Raw genomic sequence first — 21,414 nt, forward strand, 5'->3', positions numbered from 1 at the left:
CAGCAGAACGAACAAATGGCTAGAGAGGTGAAACACGGTGATCTCCAGGTACTGCAACAAGAGCTTGCGCACATCCAAGGACCGCAACACCTGGTCCTGCTTCCTTGATCTGGAGGAAGCAAAAGCAGGAAGCCAGACTTCCTGATTCACATGGAAAGCAGAAACTACTTTCAGAAGAAAAGAAGGAACAGTGCACAGTATCACACCAGAATCAGTAATATGCAGAAAAGGATCTCGGCAGGAGAGAGCCTGAAGCTCTGAAACCCTAAGGGCTGAGGTAATAGCCTCCAGGAAGACAGTCTTGATCATAAAATCCATAAGGGACACCTGCTCCAGAGGCTCATAGGTGGATGAGCCAGAGAACCAGGTTAAGATTCCAAGTTGGACAGGGAAGGCGCAATGGAGGCCTAAGTCACAGAATACCTCGTCGAAAATGGGCCACATCCGAATGAGTTGCCAATTAGTCCCACAGAGAAGGAAGACCCATACAAGAACGACCCCTAGTCCCTCCTTTATGCCATTCTGCAGAAACTCCAGAACATGAGGAAGCTATCCGTCTCAACAAATGCCCTATCAAGGGCCACAGAGGGATGACACAGGAGACCTCCCTGTGGCCAGGGCTGAACCAGGGTGTCCAGGTCTGCGCTGCTGGCCTCATGACACTGATTGAAGAACCAATCTGCTTTCTTGTTGGCTCCAGTTGCCATGAGATCAAATGTGGGATGCCCCCACTGATCTACTATGCAATCGAACACTCTTTGAGACAGAGACCATTCTCTGGGATCCAGAGTCTGACGACTGAGAAAATTCACTTCAACATTGTCCACTCCTGCCACTGACAGCACCACAAGATGTCTCTCCACCCACTAGAAGAGAAGCTGAGTCTCTATGCTCAGGGAGGGAGTCCTCATGCCCCCCCCCCTGACAATTGACATAAGCCACCATATTGTCTGAGAATATGCGGACTGCTCGATGATGAAGATGACCCTTGAAGTGGAGAAGGACCAGGAAATTGACTGACCACTTGCACTCTGAGGGAGCCCACTGGCCCTGAACAGGGAGAGACATACACACTGCTCCCCAGCCTTTGAAACTTGCATCCGTAGACAGAATCAACAATCCAAGATCTGAAGGGGAAGGCCCGTAGATAGCGAGAGGGGTCGCAACCACCATGCAAGACTATTCCATGCCACAGTCATCCAGAGCAGGGGTGCATGTAATGGGTCCTGCTGGGGATTCCAGTGCAAAGCAGAGCATCTTACAGCGATGCAGAGAGGCTCTTGCCCAAGGCATCGATTGTTGCCACCATGGTTGGCAGAACCTGTAGGTACTGCCATGCCATTTGGACAAGAGTGACCAGAAGGTCCCTGATAACCTGATGGAGCTTCTACTGACGGGACACAGGCAGGAACACTTTGTTCTGTCCCGTGTGAAATCGAACTCCTAGGCATTCCAAATTCTGCGTCAGCTCAAGGTGACTCTTTTCTGAAAGTGATCACCCAGCCCAGGCGCTGCAACAACTGTACTACCTGCTGAACAGCCTGATGCCCCTCAGACTCCGAGGGAGCTCTGATCAACCAGTCTTCCAGATACGGGTGAACCAGGACACCCAGGATGCAAAGTTAGGCCGCCACCACTACCACCTTGGTGAAGGTCCTGGATGCCATTGCCAATCTAAAAGAAATTGCTGCAAACTGGAAATGTTGCCCCAAGACGTGGAACCTCTGATACTTGTGGTGGTCCAGAAAAATGAGAATGTGAAGATATGCCTCCATCAGATCCAGGGAGGCTAGGAACTCCTCTGGCGCCATCACTGAGCACAACGTCTCCATGTGGACGTGAGACACTTTCAGTGATGCACTGACCGCCTTGGGGTCCAGATCGGTCTCCAATCGTCAAAGCCTTTCTTTGGAACAATAAAGTATATCGAGTATCTCCCAGAGCTTGTGTCTCGCTCTTGAACGGGTTCTATGGCCGCAATATCTAGTAGTCTGTGGACAGTAGCATGCACCCAAACTGCATTCTCAGGGCAGCCCGCCGGGGAATCTAGAAAATACTTAGAGGACAGAGAAACTCCAGTTTGTAGCCATCTCTGAGAACCTCCAAGACCCAGCGGTCAGAGGTAATGGCCTGTCATTTTGCCAGAAAAGCCGACAACCGCCCCTAAGGACACCCTAGCCTGGCGTCAGAATTACTTCTTAGTAGGAGCCACTGGTTAACTCCCTGTGGACAGTTGACATCAAGAACTGCTGAAGAATGGTCTGGAAGAAGAGGACTGCTGGCCCGCGGAAGGGCCCAAATATGGACAAGAATACCTCAGTTTATATTCAAGTCAAACCTTTCCCCCACCCACACTTTTGGGAGGGAAAAAAGGATACCTCTATTTATATTCGGATCGGATTATATTCGAGTATATACGGTAATAGTTTATATTAATAGCAAAAACTTAGTCCTAGTCCTGCTAAACCAGCTGGCAATAATGAAGCCAGACACCACAGGGGCCTTCCCTCTTGCCAAATTGCTAAAGGCTCTGCCGGTCTTGATCCCACCCACCTCTGAAATTGCTTCCTGATTTTGAGGGGCGTGATCAAGATCGGCAGAGCCTATAGAAATTTAGCAAGAGGGAAGGCCCCTGCAGCGTCTGACTTCATTATTGCCAGCCGGTTTAGCGGGACCAGGACAGGACCGAAGGCAGGGCTGCTCACAATCCAGATGTGCCGCTGACTCCTCATTCCCCCTCCTCCTGGCAACCGGCAAACAGCATGGAGGACTGTTGTGGCCGCTGCCGGGAGGAATTGGCTGCCTGCCTCACAAGTCGGGCCTGCCCCTGACCCGCGACTCTGTTGGAAGAAACAAAAAGTTAAAAAGTGATGGAGAGAGATCTAGGATGTAGGTAGTGGGAGGGAGAGAGAGAGAGAGATGAAATGGAGGAAAAAGGGAAGAGAATATGATGGATGGAGGAGGGAAGACAACAGATACTGGTTAGAACAGTGAATGTAAAGGGAGAAGAGAGAAAGCACAGTTACTTACCGTAACAGGTGTTATCCAGGGACAGCAGGCAGATATTCTTGACTGATGGGTGACGGCACCGACGGAGCCCCGGTACGGACAATTTTAGAGTGATTGCACTCTAAGAACTTGGAAAGTTCTAGCAGGCTGCACCGCGCACGCGCGAGCGCCTTCCCGCCCGACGGAGGCGCGCGGTCCCCAGTTAGGATAAGCCAGCTAAGAAGCCAACCCGGGGAGGTGGGTGGGATGCAAGAATATCTGCCTGCTGTCCCTGGATAACACCTGTTACGGTAAGTAACTGTGCTTTATCCCAGGACAAGCAGGCAGCATATTCTTGACTGATGGGTGACCTCCAAGCTAACAAAAAGAGGGATGGTGGGAAGGTTGGCCATTAGGAAAACAAATTTTGTAAAACAGATTGGCCGAAGTGTCCATCCCGTCTGGAGAAAGCATCCAGACAATAATGAGATGTAAAAATATGAACTGAGGACCAAGTAGCAGCCTTGCAGATTTCCTCAATAGGCGTGGAGCGGAGGAAAGCTACAGATGCTGCCATAGCTCGAACTCTATGGGCCGTGACATAACCTTCCAGTGTCAGTCCGGTCTGAGCATAACAGAAAGAAATGCACACTGCCAGCCAATTAGACAACGTACGTTTAGAAACAGGACGTCCCAATTTATTCGGATCAAAAAACAGAAAAAGTTGGGTAGCTGATCTGTGGGGCTTAGTACGCTCTAAATAATAAGCTAGAGCCCGCTTACAGTCCAAAGTATGCAGAGCCTGTTCTCCAGAATGAGAGTGAGGTTTCGGAAAGAAGACAAGCAAAACAATGGATTGGTTGAGATGGAATTCAGAGACAACCTTAGGGAGAAACTTTGGATGTGTACGCAGAACCACCTTGTCATGATGAAAGACTGTAAAAGGTGGATCCGCAACTAGTGCATGTAGCTCACTGACCCTCCTGGCAGAGGTAAGAGCAATAAGGAAAAGTACCTTCCAAGTGAGAAACTTGAAAGGAGCGGTAGCCATAGGTTCAAAAGGAGGCTTCATTAAGGCGGAAAGAACCACATTGAGATCCCAGATTACTGGAGGGGCTTTGAGAGGTGGTTTCACATTGAAAAGACCCCGCATGAATCTGGACATCAAGGGATGAGCCGAGAGACGTTTTCCATGAACTGGCTCATGAAAAGCAGCAATAGCACTGAGGTGGACTCTGATGGAAGTAGACTTGAGGCCAGAGTCAGACAAAGAAAGAAGATAATCCAATAAGGCCTCCACTGCAAGGGAAGTGGGATCATGATGATGAAGAAGACACCAGGAAGAAAACCGTGTCCACTTCTGATGGTAACATTGCAGAGTGGCCGGTTTCCTGGAGGCATCCAGAATGGAACGAACGGGCTGAGACAAAAGAGTATCATGAGAAGTCAGCCCGAGAGAAACCAAGCTGTCAGGTGCAGAGACGGAAGGATGGGATGCAAAAGGGTCTCCTGATGTTGCGTAAGCAGAGAAGGAAACAGTGGAAGAAGGAAAGGCTCCCTGGAACTGAGTTGAAGTAGAAGGGAGAACCAATGTTGCCTGGGCCACCGTGGAGCAATCAGAATCATGGTGGCTCGTTCCCTCTTGAGCTTGAACAAGGTTCGTAACATGAGAGGCAGAGGAGGGAAAGCGTACAGGAACAGATTGGACCAATCGAGGAGAAATGCATCCGCTGCCAGACGCTGAGGAGAGTAGAGTCTGGAGCAGAAGAGGGGCAGCTGGTGATTGTGAGGATCTGCAAAGAGGTCTATCTGAGGAGTGCCCCACTGAGCGAAGATGGACTGTAGCGTTAAAGGATCGAGTGTCCACTCGTGAGGCTGGAGAATTCTGCTGAGCTTGTCCGCTAAGGAATTCTGTTCTCCCTGAATGTAGATAGCTTTCAGGAATAGTTGGTGATCTGTGGCCCAAGCCCAAATCTTCTGGGCTTCCTGGCACAAGAGGCGAGAGCCTGTCCCACCCTGTTTGTTGATGTAGTACATTGCAACTTGATTGTCTGTGCACAGCAGGAGGACCTGAGGAAAGAGAAGATGTTGGAAGGCCTTGAGGGCATAAAACAACGCTCTGAGTTCCAGGAAATTGATGTGATGTTTCATTTCCTGGGCTGTCCAAAGTCCTTGAGTTTGGAATTCGTTCAAATGAGCTCCCCCAAGCATAAGGGGAGGCGTCGGTGGTGATGACAAGTTGATGAGGAAGTAGATGAAACAGAAGACCTCTGGAGAGATTTGAGGATATCAACCACCATTGTAGAGACTGACGAAGAGATGATGTCACAGATATGTGTCGTGAACAAGGATCCGTCGCTTGGGACCACTGGGTAGCTAAGGTCCATTGAGGAGTGCGCATGTGAAGACGTGCGAGGGGTGTGACATGAACTGTGGAGGCCATGTGACCCAAGAGTATCATCATTTGCTTGGCAGAAATGGAACGTTGTGGAAGCACCTGCTGACATAGAGATTGAAGCGTTTGAAGACAGTTGAACGGCAGGAATGCTCTCATGAGGACTGTGTCCAGCACCACTCCAATGAATTGAAGTCTCTGAGTGGGAATGAGATGAGATTTGGGTAGATTGATCTCGAACCCCAGAAGCTGTAGAAACAGGATGGTTTGGTTGGTGGCCAGGAGCACTGTTTGAGATGAATTGGCCTTGATTAACCAATCGTCCAGATAAGGAAAGACTTGAAGGTGGTGAGAGCGTAGAAAGGCGGCCACCACAATCAGACATTTGGTGAACACTCTTGGAGAGGAGGCAAGACCGAAGGGTAGCACCTTGTATTGGTATTGACAATGATTGATCATGAAGCGGAGGTACTGCCTGGAGGCCAGATTGACCGGAATGTGAGTGTATGCTTCTTTGAGATCGAGGGAGCATAGCCAGTCGCTTTGATGAAGAAGAGGATAAAGAGTTGCCAGAGAAAGCATCTTGAATTTCTCCTTGACCAAGCATTTGTTGATATCGCGAAGATCTAGGATGGGTCTGAGATCCCCTGTTTTTTTGGGGACCAGAAAATAACAGGAGTAGAATCCCTGCCCCTTCTGATCTAGAGGAACTTCCTCTATGGCGTTCAGGAGAAGGAGGGATTGAACCTCCTGAAGAAGGAGAGAAGACTGAGAGGTGTTCAAAGCAGACTCTCTTGGCAGACTTTGTGCAGGACGTGTCTGAAAGTTGAGAGTAGCCGTGGCGGATGATGTTGAGGACCCACTGATCCGATGTGATGTTCTCCCAACGGCTGGTGAAACAAGACAGACGTCCTCCTATGGGTCGAGGGAGATTGGCAGATGGTGGAATACTGGCTATGCTTCGGAGAACCACGTCAAAAGGGTTGGGTAGACTTTTGTGGTGGAGGAGGCTTCACCTGTTGCTGCTGGGCTGGCCGAGGTGGTTGTCGCTGTTGCTGACGCTGACGTCTAGGCTGTTGAGTAGCCGGTGGCAAGGGACGGGCAGCATAGCGGCGCTGGTAGGCAGATTGTTGGCAAAAAGGCCGAGCAGGTGGAGTCTTTTTCTTAGTCTTCAGGAGAGTATCCCACCGAGTCTCATGGGCAGACAGCTTTTGTGTAGTGGAATCCATGGACTCTCCGAAGAGCTCATCACCCAAGCAGGGAGCATTTGCTAGGCGGTCCTGATGATTTACATCGAGCTCTGAGACTCTGAGCCATGCCAACCGACGCATGGCAACAGACATAGCCGTGGCCCTAGAAGTTAATTCAAAAGTGTCATAAATTGACCGAACTAGGAACTTGCGTAACTGGAGAAGGGAGGAAGAACAGGCATGAAATGCAGATTTCTTGCGGTCAGGGAGGTACTTTTCAAAAGCAGCCATGTTTTGAATGAGGTGCTTTAAATAAAATGAAAAATGAAAAGCATAGTTCCTTGACCTATTGGCTAACATGGCATTCTGATATAAACGTTTGCCAAATTTGTCCATGGCTTTTCCTTCTCTGCCAGGAGGGACTGAGGCATACACACTAGCTCCCGCTGATTTCTTAAGTGTGGATTCTACCAAAAGAGACTCATGCGGGAGCTGAGGTTTGTCAAAACCAGGAATAGGGATAACCTTGTATAAGGAGTCCAATTTACGAGGAGCTCCTGGTACAGTCAGGGGAGTCTCTAAATTTTTATAGAAAGTCTCTCGTAAGATGTCATGGAGAGGGAGTTTGAGAAATTCCCTTGGAGGCTGGTCAAAGTCCAGAGCATCAAGGAATGCCTTGGATTTCTTCGACTCAGCCTCTAAGGGAATAGAAAGAGATTCACACATCTCTTTTAAGAAAGAAGTAAAAGATGTGGAATCATGTTTAGAAGAGGAATCAACAACAAGTTGATCCTCTTCATCAGAGGAACACTCACCTTCAGACAGAAAGGGCTCTTTAGAATCACCCCACAAATCAGGGACCCGAATCCGAGAGCCACAATCTCGAGACTCCAGCGTGGAGGGTTCCAGGTGTCGGGTTTTGCGCGCCGACTTACCCGACCTCATAGATACGGTACCAGGAGACGTGACCTGCTGCGTTGGTACCGAGGTCTGCACCGCCTGGTGTTGAGCTCTCAGTTCCGGTGCTAAGATTGGCATCGAAGTCGAGGAGGTAGTGTGACCCGGTACCGACAAAGTGGATGCCGATAAAAGAGGGCGCTCCACTGTCGGTACCGGTGGCTCAGACCGGACCGGGACTGGAAGGCTCGGTGTCAAAAGTGCGGGAAGAAGTTGTTGCAACTGCTCCTTAAGTTGCACTTGCAGGACAGCAGCAATCCGCTCGTCCAGCGAAGGCACCGGTACCGCTTTTTTCTTCTGCGGTACCTGTGGTGCCGCTCTACGCTCCGAGGATGAGGACCCCGATGTCGAGGGGCTCACCTCAATAGGAGCGGAGTGCTTCCGTGGACGCCTCGAGGTCGGCAGGACTGGACTCGCTGCTACTGAGACCGGAGGACACTCCAACGGGGAAGGCTTCTTAGCCGGCTTACCTGTAAGGTGCGACGCCGGCGCGGTATCGACGAAGTAGGTGCCGACTGAGATGGGGCCGATGTCGGTGCCGGTGCTGCGGAATCAGACATCTCGGCACCGAATAACAACCGCTGTTGGATCTGGCGATTTTTTAGAGTTCTCTTCTTTAAAGTTGCACAGCGGGTGCAGGTGGACGCTCAATGGTCAGGACCAAGACACTGCAGACACCAGTTGTGCGGGTCTGTTAGTGAAATTGGTCGAGCGCACCGCTGGCACTTTTTAAACCTGGGTTGAGGGGGCATGAAAGTGAAAACGGCTTCTGCCAAATCGAAGGCCGAGGCCTCGATGATGGCAACAGGCCCCGCCGGGGCGAAGCGAAAGAAATGAAGAAAAAAACAAAAGTTTTTTTGTTTTTTTTTAACTAAAGAAAAGAAGAGAAATAAAGAAAACTTTATTTCCAAAAGGGGTTTACGCGAGCGGGAAGGGCGATTACAAAAAACTCTTTCAACGGCTGTTGAAAGAAAAGCACAGTTACTTACCGTAACAGGTGTTATCCAGGGACAGCAGGCATATATTCTCACATGTGGGTGACGTCATCTACGGAGCCCCGGCGCGGACAGCTTTTCAAGCAAACTTGATAGAAGTTTCAAGTTTGCACACTGCACCACGCATGTGCGTGCCTTCTCGCCCACTAGAGGGCGCATCCCACCTCGTGGTCCTCAGTTCCATAACTAGCAAGGAAGCCATCCCCGGGGAGGCGGGCGGGTTGTGAGAATATATGCCTGCTGTCCCTGGATAACACCTGTTACGGTAAGTAACTGTGCTTTATCCCAGGACAAGCAGGCATGATATTCTCACATGTGGGTGACCTCCAAGCCAACCAAAAAAGGGTAGGTGGGAGGATGGCAATTTATGAAAACAGGTTACGTAACACCGACTGGCCAAACCGGCCATCGTTTCTGGACAAGGTGTCCAGACAGTAATGGGAGGTGAATGTATGAACCGAAGACCAAGTGGCAGCCTTACATATTTCCTCCATTGGAGTGGATCGGAGAAAGGCTATCGAAGCTGCCATCGCTCGGACCTTGTGCCCCGTGACTCGACCCGGGGGAGGAAGGTCAGCCTGAGCGTAGCAAAAGGAAATGCAAGCGGCCAACCAGTTAGACAGAGTGCGCTTGGAAACTGGATGCTCTAATCGATTGGGATCGAAGGACAAAAACAATTGAGGAACCTTCCGATGAGGCCTGGTGCGTTGAAGATAGAATGCCAACGCCCTCTTACAGTCAAGCGTGTGAAGCGCCGTCTCGCCAGGATGGGAGTGGGGCTTCGGGAAGAACACAGGAAGGACAATGGACTGATTGAGGTGGAAGTCAGAAACAACTTTAGGTAAAAACTTAGGATGGGTGCGGAGAACCACTTTGTCGTGATGAAAGACAGTGAAAGGGGGGTCCGCAACCAAGGCTTGCAACTCCCCGATCCGCCTGGCGGAGGTGAGGGCAATTAGAAACACCGCCTTCCAAGTCAGAAATTTCAAGAGGGACTTGTTGAGTGGCTCAAACGGGGGTTTCATCAGTTGAGCCAGAACTACATTCAAGTTCCACACGACAGGCGGGGGCTTAAGAGGGGGGCAAACCCTGATTAACCCCTTCATGAAGCGTGTCACCAAGGGGTGGAGTGACAGAGGGCGTCCCTCCAGAGGTTGGTGGAAGGCAGAAATCGCACTGAGATGAACCCGCACCGAAGTGGTTTTCAAGCCGGAGCGCGACAAATGAAATAAATATTCTAAGACCGAGGATACCGGAACTGATACCGGATCCAGGTGAAAAGACGAACACCAGGTGGAAAACCTGGTCCATTTCTGCGCATAGCAAAGCCTCGTCGAGATCTTGCGGGAGGCTTCCAACACCTCCTTCACCGATTGAGACAGGTCCGGAGGAGTCAGGGAACAAGAAACCAAGCTGTCAGGTGCAATGACTGCAGGTTGGGATGTAACATGGATCCTTGACTCTGAGATAGCAGAGAAGGAGAGACAGGCAGGGGAAGAGGCTCCCTGGCGCTGAGCTGGAGCAGCAGGGAGAACCAGTGCTGGCGCGGCCACCGAGGTGCTATGAGAATCATCGTGGCCGTGGACGATTTTAGGTGTACCAACGTTCGCATGATCAGAGGGAACGGAGGGAATGCATACAGGAACCTCCCTTCCCAGTCGAGTAGGAAGGCATCCGCTTCCAGACGGTCCTGCGAGTACATCCGAGAACAATATAGTGGTAGTTTGTGTGTCTCCGGAGAGGCAAACAGATCCACCTGTGGCGTTCCCCAGCGAGCGAAGACCTCGCGTAGAACTGCTGAGTGTAGAGTCCACTCGTGCGGTTGCAGAAGTCGACTCAGTTTGTCCGCCAGGCAATTCCGTTCTCCTTGGATGTAGACCGCCCGGAGGAAGATGTTCCGGGAGGCCGCCCACTCCCAGAGGCGAAGAGCCTCGGAGCAGAGGGGCCATGACCCCGTTCCTCCCTGCTTGTTCACATAATACATTGCCACCTGATTGTCCGTGCGGACGAGGACCACCTGGTCCTGCAATATGTGAACGAGGGCTCGAAGTGCTAGGAAGATGGCCCGCAGCTCTAGCACGTTGATATGACACCGACGGTCTTCTGCCGACCACAGGCCCTGCGTGCGAAGACCGTCGAGATGGGCTCCCCACGCGTACTCCGAGGAGTCCGTGGTCAGGACCTTGTGAAAAGGCGGAGTGCGGAATAATAGCCCCCTGGACAGATTTGAAGAGTCTGTCCACCAACGTAGCGATTTCCGCAAAAGCGGAGTCACCGAAATGAGGCGAGACACCGGGTCGCACTCCTGACGCCACTGGGAAGCGAGGGTCCACTGAGGGATCCTCAGGTGTAGCCTCGCAAACGGCGTGACATGTACCGTCGAGGCCATATGGCCCAGCAGCATCATCATGTGCTTGGCCGACACCTTCGACAGTTGGGAGACCTGGCGACTCATTCGTACCAAGGCTTCCAACCGCTGGGTCGGCAGGTAGGAGCGTAGGCGCACCGTGTCCAGCCCCGCACCTATGAATTGAAGAGACTGCGACGGCCTCAACTGAGACTTTGGAAAGTTTATCTCGAACCCGAGAGTTTGGAGGAAGGTAATAGACTGTCGGGTCGCTGAGATAACCCCCTCCCTGGTCGGGGCTTTGATGAGCCAATCGTCCAGGTAAGGGAACACGTGGAGTCCCCGTGACCTGAGGGCTGCTGCAACCACCACCATGCACTTCGTGAATACTCGTGGGGACGCGGCCAGGCCGAAGGGCAGTACCCTGTACTGGAGGTGGAGGTCCCCCACCTGGAATCGTAAGAATCTTCGACAGGTGGGGTGCACCGGAACATGGGTGTATGCTTCCTTCAGGTCGAGGGAGCACATCCAGTCCCCTTCCTCCAAGAGGGGATACAGAACCGGGAGAGATAGCATTCGAAACTTCTCCCGGGCCAGGAATTTGTTGAGCTTCCTGAGGTCCAGAATGGGGCGCAGGTCCCCGGTCTTTTTTGGGACCAAAAAGTAGCGGGAGTAAAACCCCGTACCCCACTGGTCCTTGGGGACCGGCTCGACCGCCCGAAGCTTCAAGAGGGCTTTGGCTTCGGTTATGAGGGTCGGTAGCTGCGAACGGTTGCAGGGGACTAAACTCGGGGGACTGTCCGGCGGCGAGGACACAAAGTTGAGCGAGTAGCCCTCGGAGACGATCCGGAGCACCCAAGCGTCTGAGGTAATCCCGGTCCATGCCTCCCGGAAGGACCGGAGACGGCCCCCGATAGGAAGGGGTTCCTGTGAAAGTGCGGAGGGGAACCTGCCCCGTCCGCTCAGCCCGTCAAAAGGAAGGCGCTGGCTTAGAAGGGCCCTGCGCCGGGGCTTGGGTTTGTCCCCCTCTGCCTCGCTGAGACGGACGTCTCGGAGGCGGTCTCGAGAAAGCCGGGGTCGACTTCTGAGGGTATCGGCGCGGCGGAGGCCGAAAGGGTTTCTGAGGCGGGGGCCTAGGTTTGGGGCGGACCAGGGATGCTAGAGAGCGCTCCTGTTCCGACAAGCGTTTGGTCGCCGCATCCAATGACTCGTCGAATAACTCGGACCCCACACAAGGCAAGTCTGCCAGGCGTTCCTGCAGGTTTGGGTCCATGTCGAGGGTGCGAAGCCAGGCCAAGCGGCGCATGGCCACCGCGAGGGCCGACACCCTCGAAACCAGCTCAAAGGCGTCGTACACTGCATGGAATAGGTACAACCGCAATTGAGACAGGTTGGACATAAACTTGTCGAATCCTGCTCTTTGGGAGTCCGGTAACGAGTTTCGATATTGAGGAAGATCCTTCACCATACCCCGCAAATAGGAGGAAAAGGTGAAGGCGTAATTTAGAACCCTGGTGGCCATCAGGGAATTTGAATAGAGGCGACGGCCAAACTTGTCCAGGGTCCGCCCTTCCCTGCCTGGTGGAACCGTCGCAGAAACCCGTGAGGGCTGTGATTTTTTAAGAGCTGACTCCACCAGAAGGGACTGGTGTGAGAGCTGCGCCTTATCGAACCCTTTAGGAGGAATCGTTCTATACTTCGATTCCATTTTTGAAGGTACAGACGTGACTGTAAGAGGGTTTGACAAGTTCTTCAGCCAGGTCTGCAGAAGGACGCTGTTGAGAGGGAGTCTAGGCACCTCTCTAGGAGGAGTGGGGAGGTCCTGTTCTTCCAAAAATTCTTTGGAATACCGAGAACATACCATCTGGTCAATCCCCAGGGCTTGGGCCATGTCCTGAACGAAGGATGAAAATGAGGACGGCCTAGCCTGGGGAGACGGGGTTCTCGACCGCCCCACCGAGGAGAGGGGGGAGGCCTCATGGGAATAATGAGGATCCCTAACCGATCCCGAATCCCAGGATCCCCTCTCGAGGGCCCTCGAGGGGGAAGGGGAAGTTGTCCTCCTCGCAGAAACCTTGGGTGAGGACCCCGGGGTTCGTGGAACACTTTCCCGTTTTCTCGGCGAGGCGGCCCGGGAAGACTTCCCACGAGGTGAGCGGAGGAGCCTCGGATTGTCGAGGCGCAACTCCGACACCTGCAGCGCCTCGCCCCCGAACGACGAGGAACGGTCGCGCCGAGGCGAGCCTCGAGGTCGCTTAGACTTCCTCGATCGACGCCCCGTCCGAGGTCGCGTCGAGGGCGAGGCGTGTCTGGAAGACCCGGAGGAAGAGGAGGAAAGACGGCGCACTCTGCGCAACTTTTCTTTGGGCCTTACACTCCGCTCAGGGGGTTCCCCCGAGGTCGAGGTCCGGGGCGGGGCCGAGACCGAGGTGAACGGGGTCACTGTACCCGAGACCGAGGTCGCCGAGGCCTGGGCTCCCGCGGTCGAGGGGGCCGAGGCCGGGGCCTCCGAGACCGAAGGCGCTTCGGCCGAGGTCGAGGCCGCCGGGACCGCAGCACGCTGCAACACTTCCAGGGCTCCCGATAGCTCCGATGAGATCAGAGCTCGGAGGAGATCCTGGAAGGCTGGAATCCCCACGAAGGTGGGGAGTTCCGATTCCGGGGCACACTCCCTGGAGGGCGACCTCGGTCTCGAGTATTCCCTCGGGGTGTGCGGAGTCGAGGTCCGATGCGGGGCCGGGGTCGACCCACCCGCTTTGGCCTGACTCGAGGATGGCTTCTTTGCTGAAGGGGATGGAACAGAGGACTTACCCGAGGCTTGCTTCACTGACGACGCCTTCGAGGATGAGGGTCGGGGCGAGGCCGAGGCCCCTGAGGACGCCGAGGCCGTGGAAGGTAGAGCAGCGATCACACGACTCTGTCGGATGTTCGGGCCCCAGACAGACAATGCACCACCGGTGAGGGTCAGTGATGGAAAGCAACCTCTCGCACCGGCTGCACTTTTTGAATCCCGTAACAGGACGGGACATCCACGAAGAAAAAGAAGAAGGCCGGGAACGTTACCGACGTCCCCGGCCACGGCTTCCGGGAGCCCCCGGAGCCAGACGAAAACGAAATACTTTTTTTTTTTTGAAAAGAACCGAAAAGAAAAAAAGCAGTACCGCGAACTAATTCGATGGAAAAACAAACTAACGCGGCAGCTAGAAGGCAAAAACACTGGAGCTCAGATCCACAGGGCTTTCTTGCTCCGCGGAAAAATTTGAACTGAGGACCACGAGGTGGGATGCGCCCTCTAGTGGGCGAGAAGGCACGCACATGCGTGGTGCAGTGTGCAAACTTGAAACTTCTATCAAGTTTGCTTGAAAAGCTGTCCGCGCCGGGGCTCCGTAGATGACGTCACCCACATGTGAGAATATCATGCCTGCTTGTCCTGGGATAACGCGTCTTCTTAGCTCCGCGGAAACTAAGAAACTGGGGACCGCGCGCCTCCGTCGGGCGGGAAGGCGCTCGCGCGTGCGCGGTGCGGCCTGCTAGAACTTTCCAAGTTCTTAGAGTGCAATCACTCTAAAATTGTCCGTACCGGGGCTCCGTCGGTGCCGTCACCCATCAGTCAAGAATATGCTGCCTGCTTGTCCTGGGATAAAGAAGATACTGGGAAGGAAGAATTAGCAAAAAAAATTGCAGAAAAAGAAGCAGATAGAGATGCAGAAAAATAAATGGAGGAAAATTGAAAGGAAAAGGTTAAAGTCAGAGATGGATGTAGGAGAGGAAGTGAAGACATGGATGAGAGAAGAGGCAGATAGACTGCAGACCCTGGAAAAAAAATTAAGAAAAGACAGAAGAAAACAGAAACTGGGATAAACATGAATAAAATGACCAGACAGCAAAAGTAGAAAAAAACAATTTTATGTTTAATTTCATTAACAGAAAATGCAATTTTTCTGTAAATTTGCATTGCTTTCTTTTCATATTCTAAAATGTAGAGTGCTGTTTCTCTTTCTATGGTATTGAACTGCATATGGCTTCTTGAGGTTTAAGTTTGATTCTTGGCTCCATTTATTTAAATTTGTGGTTGCGTTTTCCTATGTTGGGGCCTTGTGAATATGTTAGCTTTGGGATATATATATTTGTATTATGTTTAGTGGCTTACAGGATAGCTGATGGGGAGGGAGGGTGAACAATCTTTTATAGGATTGACTCACCGTGACAACCCAAATTTCTAACCTCAGTTTATATTCATGTCAAACCTTTCCCCCACCCACACTTTTGGGAGGGAAAAAAGGATACCTCTATTTATATTCGGATCGGTTTATATTCGAGTATATACGGTAATAGTTTATATTGATAGCAAAAACTTTTGAAGATAAAGAAACATCATAAAAGATTTCTGATGAACAGTGTAGCTTTTAGACTTTTTAAAAAAAAATACAGCTTTCTATCACAAAGGTGGGTTTGGGTTTTAGATTTTTTATTCACCTTTTTGAACAAATGGAAACTCAAGGCAAGTTACTTTTCAGTATATTAGATACATTTGAAGATTCATCCAAATATCAACAGACAGATATCAAGGATGGCCATGAATAATGCTAACCATCAAAACAAACACAAAGTAACTTAAACCATAAAATACAGAAAAAGGCTCATACTTTATAACTTTTAAACTAAGACACAATAAGTCTTAAAATAGTACTTTTGTGCCATTTACAAAGAGTAGTCAAAAATCAATAAAGGGCTAATGAACTCAACGACTCAGCTGTCGAGTGACTAGCTGTTGAGTGACTAAAAAATGAATAATGTAAATTTTATGAAATAGTCACTCTGTAAAGTCAAAATGGAGTAACCCAAGTATGATACGTATCAACTCCTAATCGAACTCTGCTCAGAGACATGAAGGCAGATACCACCGCCTCACCACCCAATCATTACAGTGTTCAATACGGGTTAAAATTAATACTGGTAATAGTTATTTCCGCTTTCACAAGTCACACGGGCTATAGAATATACATCTATTATTGATAACTTTAAGATGTACCTAAGTTTATGAGACTTAGCTTTAAAGTTCACTGGTTCCGACGTGTCACGCCTCGGCACTGCCTCAGGGAACCAACAATAAACTTCAACTTAGTTTCAAACATTGGGTGTAGTCTCATATACTATGAATGGATTGACATTTTTGCCAACAGTTTACTTCTTAACCAGTGAGCTTTAAAGCTAAGTCTCATAAACTTTAGTACATCTTAAAGTTATCAATATAAGATGTATATTCTATATCCCGTGTGGCTTGTGAAAGTGGAAATAACTATCACCAGTATTAGTTTTAACCCGCATTGAACACAGCAATGATTGGGTGGTGAGGCGGTGGTATCTGCCTTCATATCTCTGAGCAGAGTTCGATTAGGAGTTGATACGTATCATAATTAGGTTATTCCATTTTGACTTTACAGAGTGACTATTTCATAAAATTTACATTTACAAAGAGTAAGCATTTCAACAAGTAATGGTTCTAATTATATTCAATGTAATACAGAATGGTAATTACAAATTCTGCAATTTTGCTCTCATTCTATTTTGTTTCAAATTGTACAGCAGATTTGTCTTGATATACATGTAATCGTAATGCGTTCTCTCCATCCATGTTTTGCTAACTACTCATGTGAGCCACAGTTGATAGATGTCATGCTATCTGTTGGTATACAACATGTTCTCCAAAACTGGAAATCTGCCTCCCTTCTAAATTTTACTTTCTGGTGGAACTCTTGTTTATACAAGCGCTGCAAACAATATGCTAAGGACAAATTGTACTCCCATTCTACAATTTCTACTCGAAATATATGGACACCCATTGACATTTATTTGCAAACTACTTAGAACTTACTGCTTTTGTACCCAACTGAACTCTGGTGACTTCCCCAATGCTTTTTTCTATCGTGCCAAATTCTTTGTGTACTGTTATTTCATGATGTTCATTATTTCTGTTATTCTTATTATTCAATAAACAAATTGAACTAAAAAAAAGAAAGGGAAGAGACAAAAAAAAAACCTATTCTATAGGAAAGTCTCTGAAATTCAGATTTTAATTTCAAAAATGTTGTTTACTAATTCTTCATTACAATAGCTAAACTAATTTTGCTCATAAATTCACTTCTGAAGTTAAATGTTTACTCTCAAAATTGGCATAATCCATTTAGTCTGGGATTTATAATAGCAAAATAACTTTCCTCTTAATGTTTCAACACTTCTACAATATTTTTATCTAAGCCCTTTTAACAAAATATTTTCTTAGATACTTAGGGTCAATCAGCTCCCTCGCTTATTTATGTATGAATGCTGTATGCTATTTATAAAACAAAAAGAAAAGTAAACAATATAATTTCCTGGGTTTATAGAGATGCATAAGTCATGATTACCTGATTCTGCAAACTAAAGGCTAGATTCACTATGCAAACCGATCGTGTACCGATCAGTTTGCGACCCCTTTACGACCTGATTTTCCTCCGCCTCGATTCACTAACCTCTCCTTCGATCCAATTCCGATCAGTGCATGCAAATGAGGGGAAATGGCATGCAAAGGACACGATTAACTAAACACTTTTCTGGCACACCGACTGGCTGGCTGATCCAAAAACAAGCAACTGCCCGATTAAAAAAAAAAAAATAATTTTTAAGCCAGCAAAAGCCCTGACAGCAGTGACAGGAGGCTGCTTCTCCTGTAACTACTGTCAGGGTTCTCCCCGATACAATCAACGGTCCGTGCAGTCAGTTGGGGGCGTGCCTCCAATCGCCCCCATTTGCATGAAGATGGTTGGTGAATCGGTCAGTCTGCCTCCAATCGCTCACGGATTGGACACAGATAGGAAGGTTAGTGAATCTAGGCCAAAGCTCATTTAATCCAAAAAGGAATTTATCTTTTTGGGTGTGCCTACTATACTTCAAATGTGGTAACAGAAATACTTCTGATAATTCTAATTTGGTCAGCATTAACCAGCCATTCAAATCATCTTGTGTCTAAGTAATTACATGTAAACCACATCAGGTTACTATGGTATCTTCTCCTACAATGCCCCAGAAGAACTTCAGGCCTTACCTGGCACTGGGTTATGGCTGAATGGTTACCATGGAAAGGAGATTGCCTGTCTTTATCCCGATGATGTCTGCTGCTATGTTTACTTCTCTGAAGTTGTTGACGTAGTTTTGCAATCTGAAGTATAAAAGCACAGTACCGACATTCAGATTTGGATTATATACTTGATACAAAATCTGTATAACAGTTAGCATATTACTGTAAATGTTGTAACTAGCATGCCCATAGGGTTCAGAAAACTTTGGAAAATCCATTTAGGTAAATGAAATTGCATCAGAGGTTAAACACAAACCTAAAGTGATTGCAGCTTTTAAATCATTTTACCTGATACAAAGGATCACTTAGGGCTAGATTCCCAAAACTTTGCGTTAAAAACTGATGGGCCGTTGTCGCAGCTGTTATTGTAGCGATTTCAAAAAGGCAAGTCATTCTCCAAAAGACACGCATGCAAATGAGGTTGGCGTACAGTAGCAAAGGTTTGCTAAATTTGCATGTTCTATGTTCATGACTGGCAGCGGGACCAGAGACGATAAACGCAAATAGTGTTGGAGGAGTGGTAGACCCTGATCGATTTTCAGAGAGTTGTGTTTGTGAGGAGCTAGTTAAAGGTAGACAAAGTGAGGGTGCTGAAAGAACTTAGGGAAGTTCTGATGGCTCCGCTGACTGACCTTTTCAATGCTTCTCTAGAGTCAGGAGTGGTACTGAAGGATTGGAGAAAGGCTGATATGTTCCCTCTACACAAAAATAGAAGTAAAGAAGAAGTAGGGAATTATGGTTCACGGAAGTTTCGCCCCCCACATTTCGCCCCCAGCAATTCGCCCCTCACATTTCGCCCCCAGACACATTTCGCCCCCACACATTTCGCCCCCACACATTTCGCCCCCCGGATGTTTTGCCCCCATACATTTCGCCCCCGCACATTTCGCCCCCGCACATTTCGCCCCCGCACATTTCGCCCCTGCATTCAACTAATATTTGTCATGAAAGAACAAATGCATTAAAAAAAAGCCCCATGGTGGAGGGGGGGGGAGGAGGAGAGAGAGGTGGAAGGAGCCGAGACAGTCTGTGGTGGGCGCCCAAGCTCCGAGGCAGCGGCCGGCACCGTGGACAGCTCCTGATCGGCGCCCCGCGCCCTCATAGTCCAACACCGAAGCCCTGCTGCCGGCCCTCAAAACATGCTGCTCTTGACAAGTGCCGTCTTGGGGATGCCGGGTCTCTGCAGCGAGGACAGCACGCTGGCAAAGGGGCCTCCCAGCGAGTCCGGGATGGATGTGATGCTGGCCCCGGGGCCCCCGGCCCAACCCTGGCTGCCACCGCCACCAGCTCCTACTGCTGCCACAGCCGCTGCCGTCAAGCCGCCTGGTCCCGGAGCTACCTTGACCTGCTCGACTGAGCCTCCGTTGGCCCCCTGTATGCCCACAGGGCTTGGGCCGCCACAGCTGGGCACTGGATTGGGGGTGGGTCCGGGGCCTCCAGCCGCTGCCCACAGGGCTTGGGCCGCCACAGCTGGGCACTGGATTGGGGGTGGGTCCGGGGCTTCCAGCCGCTGCCCACAGGGCTTGGGCCGCCACAGCTGGGCACTGGATTGGGGGTGGGTCCGGGGCCTCCAGCCGCTGCCCACAGGGCTTGGGCCGCCACAGCTGGGCACTGGATTGGGGGTGGGTCCGGGGCCTCCAGCCGCTGCCCACAGGGCTTGGGCCGCCACAGCTGGGCACTGGATTGGGGGTGGGTCCGGGGCCTCCAGCCGCTGCCCACAGGGCTTGGGCCGCCACAGCTGGGCACTGGATTGGGGGTGGGTCCGGGGCCTCCAGCCGCTGCCGTCAAGCCGCCTGGTCCCGGAGCTACCTTGACCTGCTCGACTGAGCCTCCGTTGGTCCCCTGTATGCCCACAGGGCTTGGGCCGCCACAGCTGGGCACTGGATTGGGGGTGGGTCCGGGGCCTCCAGTGCTATCGGGATCAGTGCTTTTCGTCTCTTTGCAGTCGTCATCCCGGGAGGAGTCAGATTTTTTGCCAGCCGATCCGTTTTTAGCTGCGGGAGTGGGTGTTGTCAGGACTAACACGGCAGAGGAAAGGCCCTGCCAGGGCTGGCCGAAAGCAGCCTGTTTACGGCACTGCCTCTGCTCACAGGCTGCCACTACTGCTTCGGGTAAGTGAGATTGGGGGTGGGGTACGGAGAGAGAGAGAACGGAGGAACGCTCAGGGGCGAAATGTGCGGGGGCGAAATGTGCGGGGGTGAAATGTGTGGGGGCGAAACATCCGGGGGGCGAAATGTGCGGGGGCGAAATGTGTGGGGGCGAAACATCCGGGGGGCGAAATGTGCGGGGGCGAAATGTGAGGGGCGAATTGCTGGGGGCGAAATGTGGGGGGCGAACCTTCCGGATCCCGGGAATTATAGGCCAGTAAGTCTGACTTCTGTGGTAAGCAAATTTATGGAAACGCTTTTAAAACAGCGAATTGTGAAGTTCCTGGAATCCAGTGGATTCACTAGACTTAGGTCTTGTCAGACAAATCTGACCAATTTCTTTGACTGGGTGACCGGAGAATTGGATAGAAGGAGTGCGCTAGATGTGGTGAATTTAGATTTCAGCAGTCTTTGAAAGTGTTCCACGCAAACATCTAATAAATAAGCTGAATGCCTTCGGGATGGGCCCCAAAATGATGGGCTGGGTCAAGAATTGGTTGAGTAGAAGATGAGAACAGAGGGTAGTAGTTAATGGAGATCGCTCTGAGGAAAGGGATGTTACTAGTGGCGTGCCTTAAGGTTCTGTTCTTTTTAACATTTTTAGAAGGGATATTGCTGAAGGGCTGTCAGGTAAGATTTGCCTCTTTACGGATGATATCAAAATCTGCAATAGAGTAGATACCCCGGATGGTGTGAATAACAAGAAGACCTAACGAAGCTTGAAGAATGGTCTGAAATTTGGCAGCTAAAATTTAATGCTCAGACATGCATTTGGGCTGCAAAAAACCTGAAGGAACGGTACAGTTTAGGAGGGATGAAGAACAGACTTGGGTGTGATTGTATGTGATGACCTTAAGGTGGCCAGTGAAAAAGTGACAGCGAAAGCTAGAAGAATGTTAAGGTGCATAGGAAGAGGTATGGCCAGTAGGAAAAAGGAGGTATCGATGCCTTTGTATAAGACTCTGGTGAGACCTCATTTAGAATATTGTATACAATTCTGGAGACCGCACCTTCAAAAAGCGTCGGTCTAGAGCAGTGGTCTCAAACTCGCGGCCCGGGAACCACATTCGGCCTGCGTTCTGTTCTAGTGCTGTCTGTACTAATACTGCCCGCTCTTTGCAGCGTCCTTCAGCTTCTCCCCACCCCGGCCTTCCGTTCTTACCTTTAGATAGTTATCACGGCCTGTAGAGAGGATTGCCGGTGTTGTAGCAATCCTTGCTGGCTGCCGTCGTCCTCAGCAGCAGTTCTCTCTGCCATGATCCTGCCCCTGACGTCAGA

The 21,414-nt window shown here is 50.4% G+C and overlaps 1 protein-coding gene across 1 annotated transcript in view; it reads right to left on the minus strand.

Moving 5' to 3' along the window:
* The window catches only part of FAM117B (family with sequence similarity 117 member B), a 166,338-nt gene that overhangs the window by 33,235 nt on the left and 111,689 nt on the right, over positions 1-21,414 (minus strand). The window contains exon 4 of the mRNA XM_033945975.1: positions 17,957-18,070. Coding sequence (XP_033801866.1) covers positions 17,957-18,070 — 114 coding nt within the window. The remainder of the gene's footprint in view (positions 1-17,956; positions 18,071-21,414) is intronic.

This window comes from Geotrypetes seraphini, chromosome 5, assembly GCF_902459505.1.
Source record: "Geotrypetes seraphini chromosome 5, aGeoSer1.1, whole genome shotgun sequence".
In the NCBI taxonomy this organism is placed as follows: Eukaryota; Metazoa; Chordata; class Amphibia; order Gymnophiona; family Dermophiidae; genus Geotrypetes; species Geotrypetes seraphini.